Source organism: Psittacula echo, assembly GCF_963264785.1.
Source record: "Psittacula echo genome assembly, chromosome: 5".
In the NCBI taxonomy this organism is placed as follows: domain Eukaryota; kingdom Metazoa; phylum Chordata; class Aves; order Psittaciformes; family Psittacidae; genus Psittacula; species Psittacula echo.
This window is the reverse complement of record NC_137739.1, coordinates 54,234,500-54,250,897: the sequence shown is the minus strand read 5'-3', so window position 1 is coordinate 54,250,897 and position 16,398 is coordinate 54,234,500. Positions and strand designations below refer to the sequence as shown.

General features: G+C 46.0%; 1 protein-coding gene across 1 annotated transcript in view; it reads right to left on the bottom strand.

Annotated features, from left to right (window-relative positions):
• Positions 1-16,168, bottom strand: part of ADCK1 (aarF domain containing kinase 1) — a 79,452-nt gene extending 63,284 nt beyond the window's left edge. Inside the window, exons 1-3 of the mRNA XM_080620001.1 lie at positions 16,114-16,168; positions 12,910-13,047; positions 8,273-8,356 (exon numbers count right to left, since the gene is read on the bottom strand). Of these exons, the coding sequence (XP_080476127.1) occupies positions 8,273-8,356; positions 12,910-13,035 (210 nt within the window). The 5' untranslated portion in view covers positions 13,036-13,047; positions 16,114-16,168. The remainder of the gene's footprint in view (positions 1-8,272; positions 8,357-12,909; positions 13,048-16,113) is intronic.
• Positions 16,169-16,398: the final 230 nt, after the last annotated feature.

The following is a 16,398-nucleotide window of genomic DNA, read 5'->3' as shown; positions in this document are numbered from 1 at the left end:
ACACCTAATGCCTGATTCAGGCCTGGTGCATAAGTGAACAGAGAGGTCAGCTGTGCAGGGCTAGTGTGGGAAGCTATGGGGATATACCCACAGAGGTGAATGCATGAAGCTGCTTCTGCCTGCATCTTGATCAAACCTCAACCTCATTACCAAACACTTGCTACCCTAAAACCAAAACATAGGTTTAAAAGAATCAAACATCACCCTCATTCCGGATACAGACTCAGTCCCTAGCCTGACCTTTGGGGCCAATAGATCAAGAAAAGTTGCAATGGATCTAACCCAGCCAGTCAGGGAGGCAAGAGCTGGTATGCTTCATACGCATTAGGTTGCGAACCTCTTGTCTTCAGGCACACAGCCCTGTATAACCACCAGCGCAGAGCGAAGGAAGCACGGTTCCAGCTAACAACCTTGTTGGTTTTCATTCCACATCACTCAGGAGCCGTCATTTCATTGTAACATTGTTCCCCAGTCAACGATCACCACTGTATATTGGCAACAACTAACTCCCAATTCAGGCTGCCACAGCAAAACCTCAGCTAACTGCAAGAAATAGAAGGGAAGCTGTTCTGGAGAGGATGAGGAGAGGAGAGCAGAACAGGCAATACCAGGGCACTGCAGAGGTGAAATAGCTCCTACTGTGCTCTGGAAATGCCCAGCTGTGCTGCCTGTGAATGCAAAGGGCCCAAGGGAGGAAAGCATATCTTCCTTACTCCTCTTCATACAACAGACCTAGGATAAACAAATGGGAGTGCAAAGCCTACTACTGCCCTTCATCAATCCTGCAAAAAACAACTTACATGAAGAGCAACCCTACACTAACAAACTGGCTGCACAGTTACAGAGTGCAGAGGCTCTCCAAAAAAAGTACATTTTCAAACAGACTGCAGGGGCAGTAAAGACATTTTAGAAGCTGGTTTGGTTTTTTAAAAGCAATTCTGCTAGTGACCTTTGCAGTGAATTTACTTTTAAATTCAGCAACACTGGCAAGATAGTAAATGGATCCAGACTTAGAAGAAGGCATTTCACAAAGCACTGTGCGTGAGTGTATATGTGCAGGCTCACATGCAGATATTGATTGTTAAAGTGGAACTAGGAAGAGAGCGGAGGCTGTATGAAGATGACCCCTGTCACTATGTTTATCTGCTCCCTGTGGGCCCCTTCCAAGTCACATCAGTTCAGTACAATGACAAAAACAAGTTGTTACTGGTGTCAGACCTGCCAAGATGATGATGCTGCTGCAGAGGAAGGAGCAGCAAGCTGCTCTGAGTGGTGCATCATCAGCACAATTGCAGCCACTGAGACAGAACACTCAAGACAAAAGAGACAAGAGAAAGAAAGAATAAAAAAAGAAAAAACAAAAAAGAAAGCCTAAACCAGTTGTACAGGACCAAAAGCAGGCTTAACTAGGCCAGCAGTGAATGTCATTATCATCTCAGATTCACTCCTCCAAAGCCATCATTGAACCTTTGACTTCGTTTCAGAAGTGGCTACTTCAACAGAAGCACTCACACCTGAACACAGTCACATGTCTACAGGCTTGTCCAGATGTGAAAAACATGCAGATATGTGCTCACATCAGCAGATCTCTAGGCAGGGCATCCAAACACTTTAGTAAATAAAGCGAGGGGTAGCTTCCAAACCTGGCATTCAACTTTACATTTTGTTTTGTTCCTAGACTAAACCAGCAACTGCTCCAACTCAACTTCCTTTTTACCTTATCCCTAGGGCTTCCTCAGCCTGGCAGAGTCCTGCTTGGTCCTGAGACACCAAATGGAGGAAGACAGCAGAGTTCCTTTCAGAGATACCTTTTCTTAAGTATGCAAACAGGGTGGCCCCACATAGGTAAAAGTGTGTGCCTGGAACCCTCTAAGATGCCTTCAACATTGCCAAGAAGTCCAGAAAAGTGTTTGCAAGACACCACCCACCACAGCAGTCCTCTGAACACTGACTTAACAGACTAAATGAAGACACTGGCTTGACAGGTAAGATGATTGTGTGCTACCTTCCAGCACATTCTTTTATGAGATTCGCTTTGGGGAGAATCTGATAAGGTCACTGGTTTAGCAGAGCAAATCTACAGTATTCCGTCCTGCTCCCAAACTCCAACCTGACTTGATACATGAAATAGCCTCTGCATGCCATTCTGGCCTTTTCACTCCTGATTTTACATCTCCGTACTCCCTGATTTGGGGGCCTTTAAGATGGTATTTGACTGCAAGCTTACTACAGTAACCTTAGAAAGGGGAACAGAATCCACAATATGGGTCTTATTAAGGATTCAAAGGATAAACAAAACATTTCAGATGCCCAGTTTGCCATTGCAAGTTCTGAGTGTCTCTATTCCCAAACAAATCTTTTAGGTATCTATTTTTTCTAGTCTCAGATAAGATTCTTCCAATTGTCAAGCCAGCTGTTTTCCTATTCTTAAAATACGTAAAGCACCAGCTACATGACAGCTCTGCTGAGTTTACAGATGGCCTCCAACAATCAAGTCATACAAACTGGCCAGTAGGTCAAGGCTTCAGTCCTTCATGAATAAAACATTCCTAATTAGGGCCGGATCCAAAGTCAATGGGACCAGTCTTAAGTCACTCACAGTGGCATCCTAAGAAATTCCCACTTTTTGTTTCCTTCCCTCTTTACACAGACCTTCAACCCTCTGAGAAATCCTGTGTTCAAATCTATTTGTACCACTCATATCTAGGGTGAAAATCTCAACCACAAGCTCTTCAGAGAAGATACCATCTCTTGCCATATCTCTGGACTTTGCAAAGCTAGTGTTCATTTCACATTGGGATTCAAGGCATAGCCCAAACACCAAATAAAACAAGATTATTTCTTCATTTTCCATTTGCCTTTTTTTATAGTACTCCTCATGGTGCAGGCCCCTTGCAGCCTACAAGGGCTTCCTAATGGTTTCCTCACTGTACTGGTTGAGATGATCAGATACTCCTCTGGCTATTATGTACCTCCTCAGCAGCTATAAGGACAAAGTAATGAGGTCTTCAAGGATTCAAATAAAAAGGGATAGCCCCACCTGGAGGACAGAAGGCTAAATGCTCCCAAGGCACATAGATACACTCCCGCTGGGGAGGTACAAGAAAGATGCAAGACCATTTCGGCAAGTGGTGTGCCTGATACCTCACGCTCACGCTCCTGGAGTGAAGCACTTTAGGGACGAAGGTACACAGCCAGGAAGCAATAAGTGCAATAAATGAGACATTGCTTCTTTCCCTTCACTTCTCTCCTTCCTCCAAAAATATCATCATGAGATGGCCCATTTCTCTGAATAAACCACTGCATTTGACTGAAGAACATCTTGTTTCATAGGCACACATCCCCCCCAAAAAATGGACCTTCCTAACACTATAAAATTAAAACCTAGAGATGCCGTGGCCAGAATGTTCAGCTGAAACCACTCTGGAGAGCAGAAGGAGGAGAAGGAAGTGTCTTATAAGATTTATTTTACAGCTTGTTTTCAGTGCAAAGCTTTCATACTTCATGTGTTGGCAGGAAGTTTGCTAGACAGCAGTGCCCAAATGTAGAGTCATCAAGCCACCAGCTGGCCCTGCTAGTAGCTTTTTTAGACTACATTAGTGTCAACCATGCCTTTTAGATGAAGAGATATCCTGGGGAACACATAATAGGGCAACCAAACATGATCAGCCTGGGGACTGTGGATGGGCTGTGAAGGTCTGCACCCCGCTTTTACTGGTTCCCATTTAGCTTGGTGACAGAAAGTCACTGCCATGTAACGGCTAGTCTGTGTCTCATTGGGAAGTTCATTCGCTTCTTTTCTCCCCATGTCATCACAGGCAGAAGCACTAAAACAGCCACATGTGGGTGTAGAACAGCCCACAGTCTCCATTCACAGTTGCCTTTTTGAAGGAATGCCATGGAGAGCTCTTGGGGATTTCTCTGTGCAGATGCAGTCCACCTCCATTGTGAAGAAACTATTTTAGGACATCACTTCCTATTATCTATGGCACACAGTGCTATGGAACCACGAGGGAAGTCCAGACACACAGGCTATTCCATTGGTCAGAACTACCCAGAAACTGTAGGTTATTTCTGAAAAGCATATGCACACATACACCTACTCCTTATCGTTCCAGGATCCCTCAGCTTCACTGGGAGAAGCTCATTTGGAAACACCCACCCAACCATGAGAAGCAAACACAACATCAGGAATACCCTCCAAGGAGCAAGAAATCGTATTCTGTATAACAATGGCACAGAGCTACACCTTCCAAATATTTACCCAGATACTGACAGCCCAATAACCATGGGTTTGAATGAGGAGAACATCTTCATTTGGTTTTCAAAAGGAGAAAAGCTAATTAACCTCCCCAAATGTCTTTTCCCTGACAAAGCAATTCTGTAGCCAACAAAGTTAATTCAAGAATGGATTCCCACTGTCTCCCGAGACACCCTGACCATGGATTCTTTCTTTTCTTGCTCTCTCCTCTCCATTAAAAAAAATACTTGCACCCACATTCACAGCAGTAACCTTTTGTCTTACAGAGGAAAACAACAAAAAAATGCCCTGCTCAAGATTTTCAAATGTGGCCACTTATGCTAAAATCTGCAAGATGGCCAACCCACTGGAATCCTCTTACTAAACTAAAGACAATGGCTCTGAATCCCATTGATGCCAGCCCTTAAACTGCACACTGTGAGATACCTCCTGACTGACTGCAGGATCAAAAGAAATTGATGCCAGCAATATAGGAAGTGTCAACCAAGGTGTTACAACAAAAGGAACACTGGAAATGTCACAGGGTAGGCTGACTTGAGGCTGAGGGGATAAAAACCCAAGGAGGCACAAGTATGTCAGAGGAATGCAGCCCTCTACAGAATAAAATGGTTTGCTGAGAAAGCAATACAAAAGGAAATGCCACTGAGCATGCCGCCCTCCTTCCTCCTCTGACCCAGTACAAAAAGGGGCAGAAAGGTGAATAAATGCCCAAGCTTACATGTATAAAGAGGGCCAGAATCATTTAGTGAAGCAGAAGTAAAGAAAGTTACTATCTCCCCTAATGCTCCTGACACCTACAGACATCTGATGACTTGGGGCTAACCATGGCTACCACTGGCCTTGACATAAGTACACTGCCACTATCATCATATGCAGGAGAAGGGCAGACATTCTAGAAAAGAACCCTTAACTTAGGAGAAAGATCAAGTTACCTATGTGATCCAGCCACCAGTGGTGAGATGAAGCAACTGCTGGGATAGAGATAAAGCCTGACAACTTAAGCAGGTTTATCCCTTCTACAGGTAGGGTCAGGAATGGGAAAGATAATACATTCTTTCCTCTTGGCTGTTGCTGAGGAAGGGTTGTGAATGCCATCAGGAAGGTGAATTCTCACATCTCCTGGCTAACAGGAGAACCAGAGAAAGGCAAACCAATCCCAGGGACACACAGTGAATTCCCAGCTACTGCTTCCTGCCTCATAGTGAGTAACAAATCATGCCCAATCTGCTGGCCATAAAAAGGTGCTGAGAACAGAGGGGTTGAGAGCATTAGCATCAAAAGTGGTTCGTGAGGGACAGAAAAACAGAGTAATATTGAAGATAATCCCTTAGAGCTAAGCAGAAACCTGGCTAAAAGCCCATGGGGAACCCATTTCCTTCTTAATCTGCTTTGCATGTAATTGTTTCCTATAACTATGTCCCTGTTTGGCCCTGACAGGCTCAGGGACTGGTACTACCACTAAGACTTCCCATCTCTCCTCTGAGGCTATGGGTAATTCAGAGTCTCCAGTTTAATGGCTAATTCATGGAGAGCAAGTTAAGCATTATTTGCACTGGAGTAGCACCCACCAGTATGCTGACTACCAGGAAGAGATGCACAGAAGTGTTTTTCCACTCCCAGCTGCAAGCCTGACCCAGACACACATGCAGCTGCTCAGGGGATCAGAAGCACAGCAGCTGCACCCAGACCTGCTGGCACTATCCACAGTCCCAGGGGCAGCAAATCCATGCTTCATAGAATGTCTCTTCCAGGCACAGCACCAAAAGTGAAGCTGGATATCAGTAACCATTCATACACACACTTAAAACTCTCAGCATATGAAGAGGAGCTTAAGCTGGCCTGACTGGAAGGACAGAAAGCAAAGAGAGTACAATGAATGGCTGAGAACACCAGAGATCTATCCAGGACAGAGGCTAGTAGAAGCAACATCTGGATAAGTATCCTTCACACACAACACTTACTTGGGAGGGGCATTCCCATCCTCTTGGCCCCATCCAGTCACTAATCTTTAGTACCAACTCCAGTGGAACAACTTCTTACAAGTCATCCTGGACTAGTCTGAGACCAACAAAATCAGCTTCCACAGTGTTAAAATTGCTGCAAGATGGTGAAGACCTGATTGCCGTTCACTTAGAGCTGCACTGAGATAAAGGGTTTGGCATGCAATTGCCCAAGTCCAAAAAATTTTCCCATGCCAAACTGATGCTTTGCTAGCACAAGCTCTGCAGGGATGTTGCTGAGAAACCCACAAGTACTTTCACTATCAGGTTCAGTGGTGGCCCTCCATTAACACCTGCCACCAGCAGGACAGGCCTCCACAGGCCAACAAGTTTTACTAATTCATGTTATGCCTGCACCTACTTCCTCCTATTTCCCAGCTTATTCCCCTTTCTGCAGCCAAAGGCTAGTGCTGGCCATGCCATAGAGTCCTCTTGTGTCACGCTGAGCTTGCCACTGGCTCTGTCACACGCAGAGGCTGACTCAGCTAGACTTTGGCTGCCAAGCAGAGAGAGCACAGCTCTGTGCAGTGCTAGCAAACAGGGCCCCTTTTGGCTGCCTGGGGCATGAATTGACAAACCATCACAGCCTGCATGACAGAGGTTAATGAAGCCATGGAGAGACATGGCAAAAGGTCAGGAATTTGCAATGGCTACTGCGAACCGCTGCCAAATGACGAGCTCTCCACAGCACTGGTAACCCCGTAACTTGGATGTTGCTCAAGAAAGCTACAAGCAGCCCTTCTGCAAACCAGGTTTCAAAGGCACATGGCAGAGACATGGGCAGATGGAAAGTGAAACTGCAGACTCTATCACATCTATCTACACATCTATCTGTAGTTTATGCCAGGGCATCAGCACTCTCACCTGGCATAGGGAGCTACAGCAGAACAGCTTAGCATCTTTAGACAGCAGAGGATGAGAACAAGTCCAAGGAAACTGTGACAGGGGTTTGGAACTGGATGATCTTTAAGGCCCCTTCCAACACAAACCACTCTGTGATTCTCTGAAACCGCTCTGCAAACTATCCCAAATACTCTTAAGACCATACTCATAATGTGGATTTTCTGCCACAGGAATACTAAAGCATGCTAGAGTCCAATGTCACCAATCTCTACATGGCCCACCACTGTTTTCAGCTTTGGAGTCCCTCCAGTCTGAATGTTCCTGGAGACCACCACCCCATGTATTTCAACATCACCAGTGGCCTAAATCCTACAAGCTCCAAGAAGAAAAATGAGGTTAAAGACCTTACTTCAAACATACTATGAAGACTGACCTGATTTGGCACAAGCCATATTTCCCACTCCAAAGAGGCCTTGAGCCAGAATAGCAGAGAGACCCTGGCTGCATACACCACATGCATTCAAACTAAAGCCCAGTGTCACTCAGCTCAAGGTTTTGTAAGGCTGTAGGCAGGAATGAAAAGTGCACCACAAGACTGAGAGGAGCAATAGCAGTGCTCATCTTCCTTCTTACTAGAAATGCTTTTTCTATTCATGTAAATTACTGATATCAAAACACAACAATGTGTTTTGCAGAGATGTACAATTCTTTGCCCAATTGTTATTGCTTAAGAGATATGCAAGCCTTATTCATGCCTATTATTTCCCCTTCAACACACTCACTTAAATCCCTCAACCTTCATGTTATGGCCATTGCCAAACAATAAGCACAGGAAAAGAAACCTTCTGTCAGACCCCTCTCAGCAGCTGACCTCCACACAACCAGTCTGGGTAGCAGAGCCCAAATGCATCTTATCCCATAAACCAAGCACTTGAATCTCTAATGGATGTAAGTGGCTACTCTTGACAAGGGACCTTCTCCAATAGGCAATGCAAGTCCTGCAAGAATCTTATCTAATATGCAGCACAGTTTGCTGTCAACAATTTGGTAGAAGGCATATTGAATTATTAACCTGATAACCTGATGGTCTGCTTTACAGCAATGGCTTTGGCAACACACCTGTGCCTTGCAGAGTTTCCAAGGAACACAATCCACTGCTATCACCTACCTGTGATTTGAGGAAGTTGTACTCCTCTGATCCATACGGGACGCTCCGAAGAGAGGTGAGGTAGTCATAGGTGATAAGTGCCGTCTGCAAATGAAACCAGAAATGTTGAGCAAGTTCTGGAGTTATCAAAATAACAAAACTTCTGTTAAGGAGAAGGTATGCACCTTAGGCTCCCAAAGTTTAGGCCCCACTCCGTAAGTGAAGCTTATGGTAACAGACTTATAAGAAATTAAATTAAAATACTTCAATGAATATTTATAGAAGGCAGTGCAGGGACATCATTGACAGGTAGCTATTAAAAATAAGCAACACTTGGCATTCCTATACTATCTCCTATTTGAGAAGCTCAAAGCATTTTCATAATCTCTGAACAGCACCTTACACAGCATACTCTCATTCTCAGTCAGCCATCTAGGGCTTTCACCATAAGGTCTGCTGCTAGTAATAGAGGCCATGCAGACCTTGCTTGTGCCCCATGAGCTATCCTACACTTCATCTTCCCACCAACAACCTGCCTAACCACACTGGTGCACACTGAGCTTAGTCTGGGTAGATGGCTCAGCAGGGAGCAGAGTGCCTGTATACAAGCTCACCCATTAGCACAGCAGCAGTACTTTTGAGATATTAAACTGCACAAAAGACTAGAGGGCCAAAGGGTCAGTTACCTAATTATAAAGTAACAATATGGGGATCCAACTAAACATGTTAGCTAGACGCAGCCACAGATACTGGAATCAGATTCCTAAGTGCCTTAATGATTTCTGAAAATGGATCGGTTATTTCACAATTCTGCCCCATGATTAAAGTCTCTCTCTTTCCAGAGTCAGAATGCCAGCAAACAGAACAGAAACACAGGTCATGTTTACTAAGTTTAGTTGGAGGGAGAGAGGGGAATGTACATCTAGATAAGCCTGTTCACTAACCTGATGTGAACTTCAAGATCCTTGCCATAAAGTCAGATTTCTTAAAATCTCCCTACTGAGGGGGTAGCATCCCATTCTGAGACAGGTTGCTAGCCCCACCTTTCATCACAAACATGCCTAGGAAGGGCATAAAGTACAGCTGATGTATAATGAAAGCCAGGGAGTAATGGGATCAAATTTGATTTGAGACAAAGTCACTGGAACTGACAACAGGGAAACAGTTAAAAGCTCAGAGATGCATTCAAGAGGGTAAGAAGCTGGGAATCAGTTACAGCAGACACACTCCCTCCCTGTGCAGGTTGGGTTTCTCATGTTTCCTGTTTTCTGAATTGGAAACTGAGCACAGCAAATTTTTTTCTGGCTTTTGAGGCTCTCTTGCCCCTGGTCAGCTCAGGAGCTGCACAGCTTACACAGACACGCATTCAGAAGAAAAGCTTTTCAAAGCACCGTCACAACCTCAAAAAACAACTTTGAAGTGCAGGGAGGTTCAAATCAGCCTTGCATGAAGGCTTGAGTTGGTTCTTATTTTATCTCTCGTCCACGAGGGTAATTATCACCTCCAACTTAAAAAGAAGCAGCTAACAGATTGGCCTGTATTACAGAGGAAGCGGGAATTAATTAAGCAGTTGCTAATTACATCATAATCTTAAACACTAAATTAGTATTATGATGAAACTGATAGGCAACTCTGACATTGCCAAATCCCTGCTACTGTCTGAGATGTATTCCAGCTACTGCACAGAATGTTCCACATACCCAAAACAGCCGGGATACCCTCAAAGATAGACGGCAAACGCACAACTGCTCTACCAGGTTTCTGGTTTTCCCAGAACACAGAAACTACCTGAAACATGATGCTGTTCATGCCACTAACTTCATTCTCATCCAAGACTAGTGCTTGTCATTTATGTTACAGTGTGAGACTTTATCTTGGAGACATAAAAAGACCTAAAAGATCAACCAGTCTCTCCTCTTACAAATGTCAGATTAGTCCTTTAACTGATCTTACATCCAGTCTAGTGTAAAATGTCCCAAAGACTTGGGCTTCCACTTTTTATCAATGAATTCTCAACACCGTACACTCTTCCACCACTCCTAAAACTGTCCTCAGGTCTTATCAAGACATGGCACAATGTTCTCTTTGAATAGTTGTCGACCCACACATAAGCAAGAGCCAGTTCCCTAAACTGAGGCTCAAGAAGGCATTTTCTGCTAGTGTACTTCGTCAAGCTTCTCAAGAAAGTTTGTGAAGGACTACTGAAGCAGCATGCTTAAAATGTAAGCAGGCTCAAATCTTTCTGATCAAACTCAGATCAAATCTGACTGGAGTCTTGTAGTCCTAGGTCAGGTTTCTTGACCTCCATTGTGTTCTTTTCCCCAGGCTTTTCTTTTCTTTACCACACCATAACTTAACTTAAATTTTTGTGTCTGCTGCTGCTGAGTTTAGCTCTGAAGAATTACAGCTTTAATTACAGCCTGCTTTTGCCTGGCTATGGTCCAATGATTGAATCAAGCATCCAGGTAAGAAGCCTGGGCAGGGCTAGACTGAAGGACAAACGTTTCAGTTCCATGGACATGACACCAATATCCAAAGTCACTTGTTTGCTACAGAGTCTCAGCTTTCACTTAGGAAAAGAGAAAGCTTGAAAATTTGCCCAATGAAGTTGTGGATGCCCCATCCCTGGAAGCGTTCAAGACCAGATTGGACCGGGCTTTGAGAACGTGATCTGGTGGAACATGTCCCTGCCCATGGCAGGGGGTTGGAACTAGATCACCTTTAAGTTCCTTCTAACCCAATTCATTCTTTGATTCTATAAGAAGCTGAGCTTCTTACAAATTAACATGTCTGATTGCTCTATTGGCTTTATCCAGTCCATGGCTAAGAAGGGAGAGCAGTTCAGGCTGCCAGTGCCCAGATGAGAGCTAACCTGACATTCCAACAAGGAGCAGATCCCAAGCTGGGAAGGCAGAGATCTCTGATGCAGCAGGACTGAAGAATCTCTCAGAAGCAACCTAACCATACAGAGTCCTATATATTAGAAGGAACACAGAATTCAAAATGAGACAGAAAATTCTTGTTTGAAAAGTATACAGACACACAGATCCAAAGACACACTGCCATCAGCCACAGAAGACTCAGCACTCGTAACTTGGTTTTGGGGACCACTGCTTGTACCTATGGATGCAGAACCCTCTAATGCATTTAAGAGCAGGGCCAATGAAGTGCTTTACAGCCCACAACTTGTGTTCCTTGAAGGCGAAGGATGTGAAAGTCAAACATGTGTGGATTCACCAGCACTTAAATCAAAGAAAATTTCCTTTCCCCTACTTCCTTTTCATCAGGAAAGTAATGTCTCACGGTCTCTCAAAACACAGACCAACTGCACAGCTTCATCATTGCACACTTCTCACTTATTTTTGTCTTAAATACAAGACAGCCACAAAAACACTGGCTTCAAGAAAGACTCAGAAATACTGGTCAAGCTGACAGAACTCAAGGGCAGACTGGAGAACTCAAACAGCCTGAATAGCAGATTCCCCTCCAGTCACAATAAGCTGTGGTCCCTTCCCATGACTCAATTTCTTGTGCAGTAAAAAGGAGACAGCTGCTTCAAGCCACTATGCAGCACTGCCTTATGGTTAGGGACAGAGCATGAAGCTTAGCAGTTATTAGGTAAGAAGGAAAGATTACAGTTTGTATTTTTGCCCTCACCCTTTCAAAATAAATAATCATTTTTCGTAACAGTTCACGGTACAGCTTGCTCATATAAACAGCCCAGCACCTAAGCCAACCCACAGAGCTTGTTTCTTATTGTATCTGTGCTTGGGAGCTGACTCCCTGTAAAACTCATTAATAAAGTGCTTAAAAGTCATAGAACATGCAGACTGACAGCTGCTTACCACTGAGGGTCTGTAAATGATAGCGATCATGGCCTGAAGTGACAGATGTATAATGCAAGTGAGGTACAGGGAGACTGATAGCCCCTCCAGAGTCTCTGTTCTCTTTGTTCCTGGCTGCTAATGGATTCATCAGTGAATATCCTCAAGAAGGCAGCAGTAACCTGTTTGGCTGGCAGTCTCCATCACAGGTTTTGTAGAGCAGTGATAAACACAAGAGTGAAATAACAGTGTGACAAGGTAGATGTAGCCTTTATTTTACAAAATTTGAAACCAATCCAATCTCAGAAGTACATCATCACACATCCTAACTTCACCCTTGCTTTGAAAATGATCCTCAAAACACCTGTGGTATATCAATGCAACAACCATGATCCTTAAAACAGAACGTTGCAATGTAAAAAACAGCACATGGAGACAAGAGAGCTTGAAGTAGGTCATTGTTGAAGGCAACAGGACTCCCCACCTGGGTGACTGACCTTGAAGGGTGGCTGACGAAGATGTGGGGGCCAAAGTTAGCCCTTGCTCTGAAGGTACCGCCCTATCCAGGGAAGCAGAGACAGTTCTCTGCAGCTAAGTATCTCTGTTTCTTTCTTTCTGAAACATGCAAACGACAGCTCTATTCCTTATAGGTTTTCACCTCTTTTCTCTCCATTGTGTCAACAACTTGAAGAGCTCCCTATTGACCTTCTGAATCCAGGAACCAGCTGCCAAGTGCAAATGCAGAGAGGGAATGTAGGAAATCACAAGTTATTGTGAACTCCAATTCCCTTACCACCTAGGAATCTTCCTGCACATTACTAGGGTGAAACTTACTGTGGCAATGGTTCGGCCCACACGAACAACTCCAAAATCACTGGGATCCAGGAACTTGTTTCCATACAGATAGATGCCAGAAGCAGCTGCTGTCAATGAGGCAAGTTTCAAGGCCCTTCGCGCCATCACCAATGAACCCTGCAGAGACACAAAATAGCAACTGTAACATCTGAGAAAGAAATAGCGATCTGATGCCTATAACCCCAAAGGGAACTGACAAACCAAGTTTTAATTGTTCCTTTGCTAACGATGCATTTCTAGCGCTGCCCCCAGTCAAGAGCTCAATCATGCAACTAGCAAATATAAGCTGCCCCGCTCTGGCTCCATTGCTATTCTTAACTCAACAGTGTCTACAAGCCACAAACCCAGAAGCAACTCGCTGCACCTTGCATACCCACAACAAAACATGTGTTCATGCTCCCAAAGCCTTTATAAGTAGAAACAAGTGGACAGAAAGAAGGGAGCAAAACAAGCTCACCAAAAGTCAACAGGCAAATGCAAATGTTTGGACAATGTCACAGTGTACACAGACTCCAAGGAGATAATAGAAGATATAAAAAAGCAGGGTTTAAAAAGAGCTCTTGTAACATCAAGAGCGCCAAGAATGGGTTGGAAAGTCTGCCAGACTACTTGTGAAAGAGCTGCACTACTGATGAGTGGTGGCAGAAGAGGCAATGAATCCCTGGAGGTTGTGTGTGACTCCAGCAGACAGCTGCATACAACACAAGCAGATGGGGGACCTGATCAGAGGGACCAAGCAAGACTTGTTCTCTCATCATCACCACCCCACTTAAGTGCCAGGCAGGGAGTGTACTAGCAGAAGGGACATCTGCAGGGATCAACAGCCTGATCCTGGCTCTGTCACAGGTCCAGCACAGGCCTGGGGTGAGACACTTCTCCCTTCTCTCACTTATTCATTGGGAGACAAGGGTGGGAAACAAACACATTTCCCACAGTAAACACTTTGGAGCACTGCATTAATTCCTTACAGTATATAAAGTAGTGTAAACATGTAATTCATTACATCTGATACATATGATGCTTTATGTCACTTCAGAGGATTCAGATCTGAAAAAAAAATTACAAGCTAGGCATATCTTTTCTTTCCCTTTGGCTGGTACTGGATAGAAAACATGACTGACCATTCTTTATGCTTACACCACAAATCAAGAGCCATGGCTCACCTACTCCACAAGCAACCTTGACTGAGTGTGGGGTTGTACTCCATCAAGATGGGAGTCCACTAATCCTTTCACTTTTAGACTTGATTGAGAAACTCTCTTACTTCTCACTGTGAACTTTTAGCAGAGTCAGTCTAGCTCATGCCTTTTCTCTCAAAAGCCTTTTAACAACAAAACACGTGCTGTGACATGAGCCAAACCTTTCAAAAACAGTTCACAAGAACATAATCAGCAAAATAGGCTAACAGAACACAGGAGATCTCTGTATGTGAACCTCAAGATAAATTTAATTATTTCCTTTTATTTCCTTACAAGCCCTAGGTAACTTTGAGGCAGAAAAGCTGAGATCTATCTGTCAGCACCCATCAGAGCTGCCTAGAGCACCCCAGCACTTTCTCCTATTGGAAGGGGTAGTTGGCTGATCAGGACTCCTCTAAAGCTACAATCAGACTCAAGAGAAAATATACCTGGCCCCTTGGCTGCAGAACAATGGACGTGCAGTTGCTCCCCTCCTCACCAAAAAAAAAGCTGCCCTCTTCCCCTATCCCCCCACTAAAATTCTAGAAAAGTTAGGGTTTCTTCCTGTAGGCCTGATCTCCTTTGACCAGAAAAGAAATCTCTATTGTATCCTCTGTCACCTTCAAAAGGCATTTTCCACAAGGTGTTTTAATTAAATCATTTCTGCTCCTGGTACGCTTTTGTAAAATTTCATTTATTGGAAAGTGAAAGGTGCAAACAAGGACATTTTTTAACACAGAAAATACGCCTCACTCTTTCATTATTTTTTTCCCTTCACTTTATTACTTCACATTCTAAAAGAACTTTCCTTCACTTCACATACTAAAAGAACATTTACTTGAAAGCGGAATGCAAGTCCATCTGTTCTTGCAACTTATTCCTACCTGAAGCTATAATCTGCAGTTTGTGACATCACATCTATTGCCATACCCGCCAGCTGTATGTCATGAACAGAAGATGGGAACTTTAGGTAGCAAATAAACAGGCAGAGCAGCAGAGCTCTTCAGCAACAAAGTTCCTGCTTTCATACTTAATGTGTTGTACCTATAAAAAGGGAAGAATTTAAATCCCTCCAATATAAGGTACAGAAGTGGAACTGTCAGAAATCAATTGTATTTTAAAGTTTTGCATAAGGTGTCGAGGACCCTTTTCCATGTAAATGAGCCGCTGCGGCACCCCTAGGGGTATCCATCCTAAAGACGCTGTCAGCTGCGAAATACGCCCCAGATGTCACTGCCTTTCGTTAGCCAGGCCTGCGCAGATCAGTCACCTCCAGCTCTTCTTTCACCTAGGTGAGCTAGCTCCTGTGGCTTCCACACAACTGCACACCCTCCCCTTTCCTCACAGCCGGGAGCCGTGCTTCCCCTATTCCCACTCGGGGCGGCCGGGACGGTCTTTACGGGTCGCAGGACGGGAGGTCACGGTCCGGAGGTGACACCCTGGAGGCCCGCCGCCGCCACCCGCCCAGGCCCTTGCGCGGAGCACCGCGCCCTCCCGAGGCCCGGGGAGCTCGGGGGAGCGCTGATCACCCCCGAGGTCTGCGGGCACCACGCACCCGGGGTCGCCGCAAAGCCCCGGCGAGGCGGATCCGCCCTCTGCGGCCACCGCCGCAGCAGCGCGGCTCAAGGTCTACTCGTGAAGGACGCGCGAAGCCGGCTCCGGCCGCTTTTAGCTCTCCTTCAGACGTGCCCCGCCACGCCTCGCGAAGCACTCCCGCGCCCGCCGCCGCTCTCCCCTTCAGAAACAGCCTCGACCCCGCCGAGCCCTGCGGCGACAAGGCCTCTGTCCCCGGGGCCTGCGACTGCGGTGGGCGACCGCCCCTGGGCCCGGAGCCCCCCGTCCGCCGGCACCAGCAGGGGCACAGAGGGGCCGAACGGAGCCGAGGTTCCCGAGGCCGCAGCAAGCGGTGGGAGGGCAGCGAGGGTCCGTGTCTGTGGCCGCCAGACCCTCCGCAGCCCCCGCCACCACCTCGACCCCTCCGCCGGCGCCCGCAGCCGGCACTTACCGCCGAGCCAGCACTTCAACTCCCGCGCGCCCAGCCGTCTGTTGCCCCCTCCGCCTCGCACATGGTACACCCTCCCCCGCGCGGCATGCTGGGAAATGTGGTCTCCAGCCGCGGCCGCTGGGACGGCGGGGGCGCGGTGGGACTGCAAGGGGTGTCCCCTGGGTGAGCCCACCGCGGAGCGGCACTGGGGGGGGGGACAGCCATAGCCGGGCGACGCTGCGCACCGGTGGCCCCTGGCAGGGCTGCGCGTCCCCAGCTCCTAACGGGACGGGAGGAGGTGCAGCG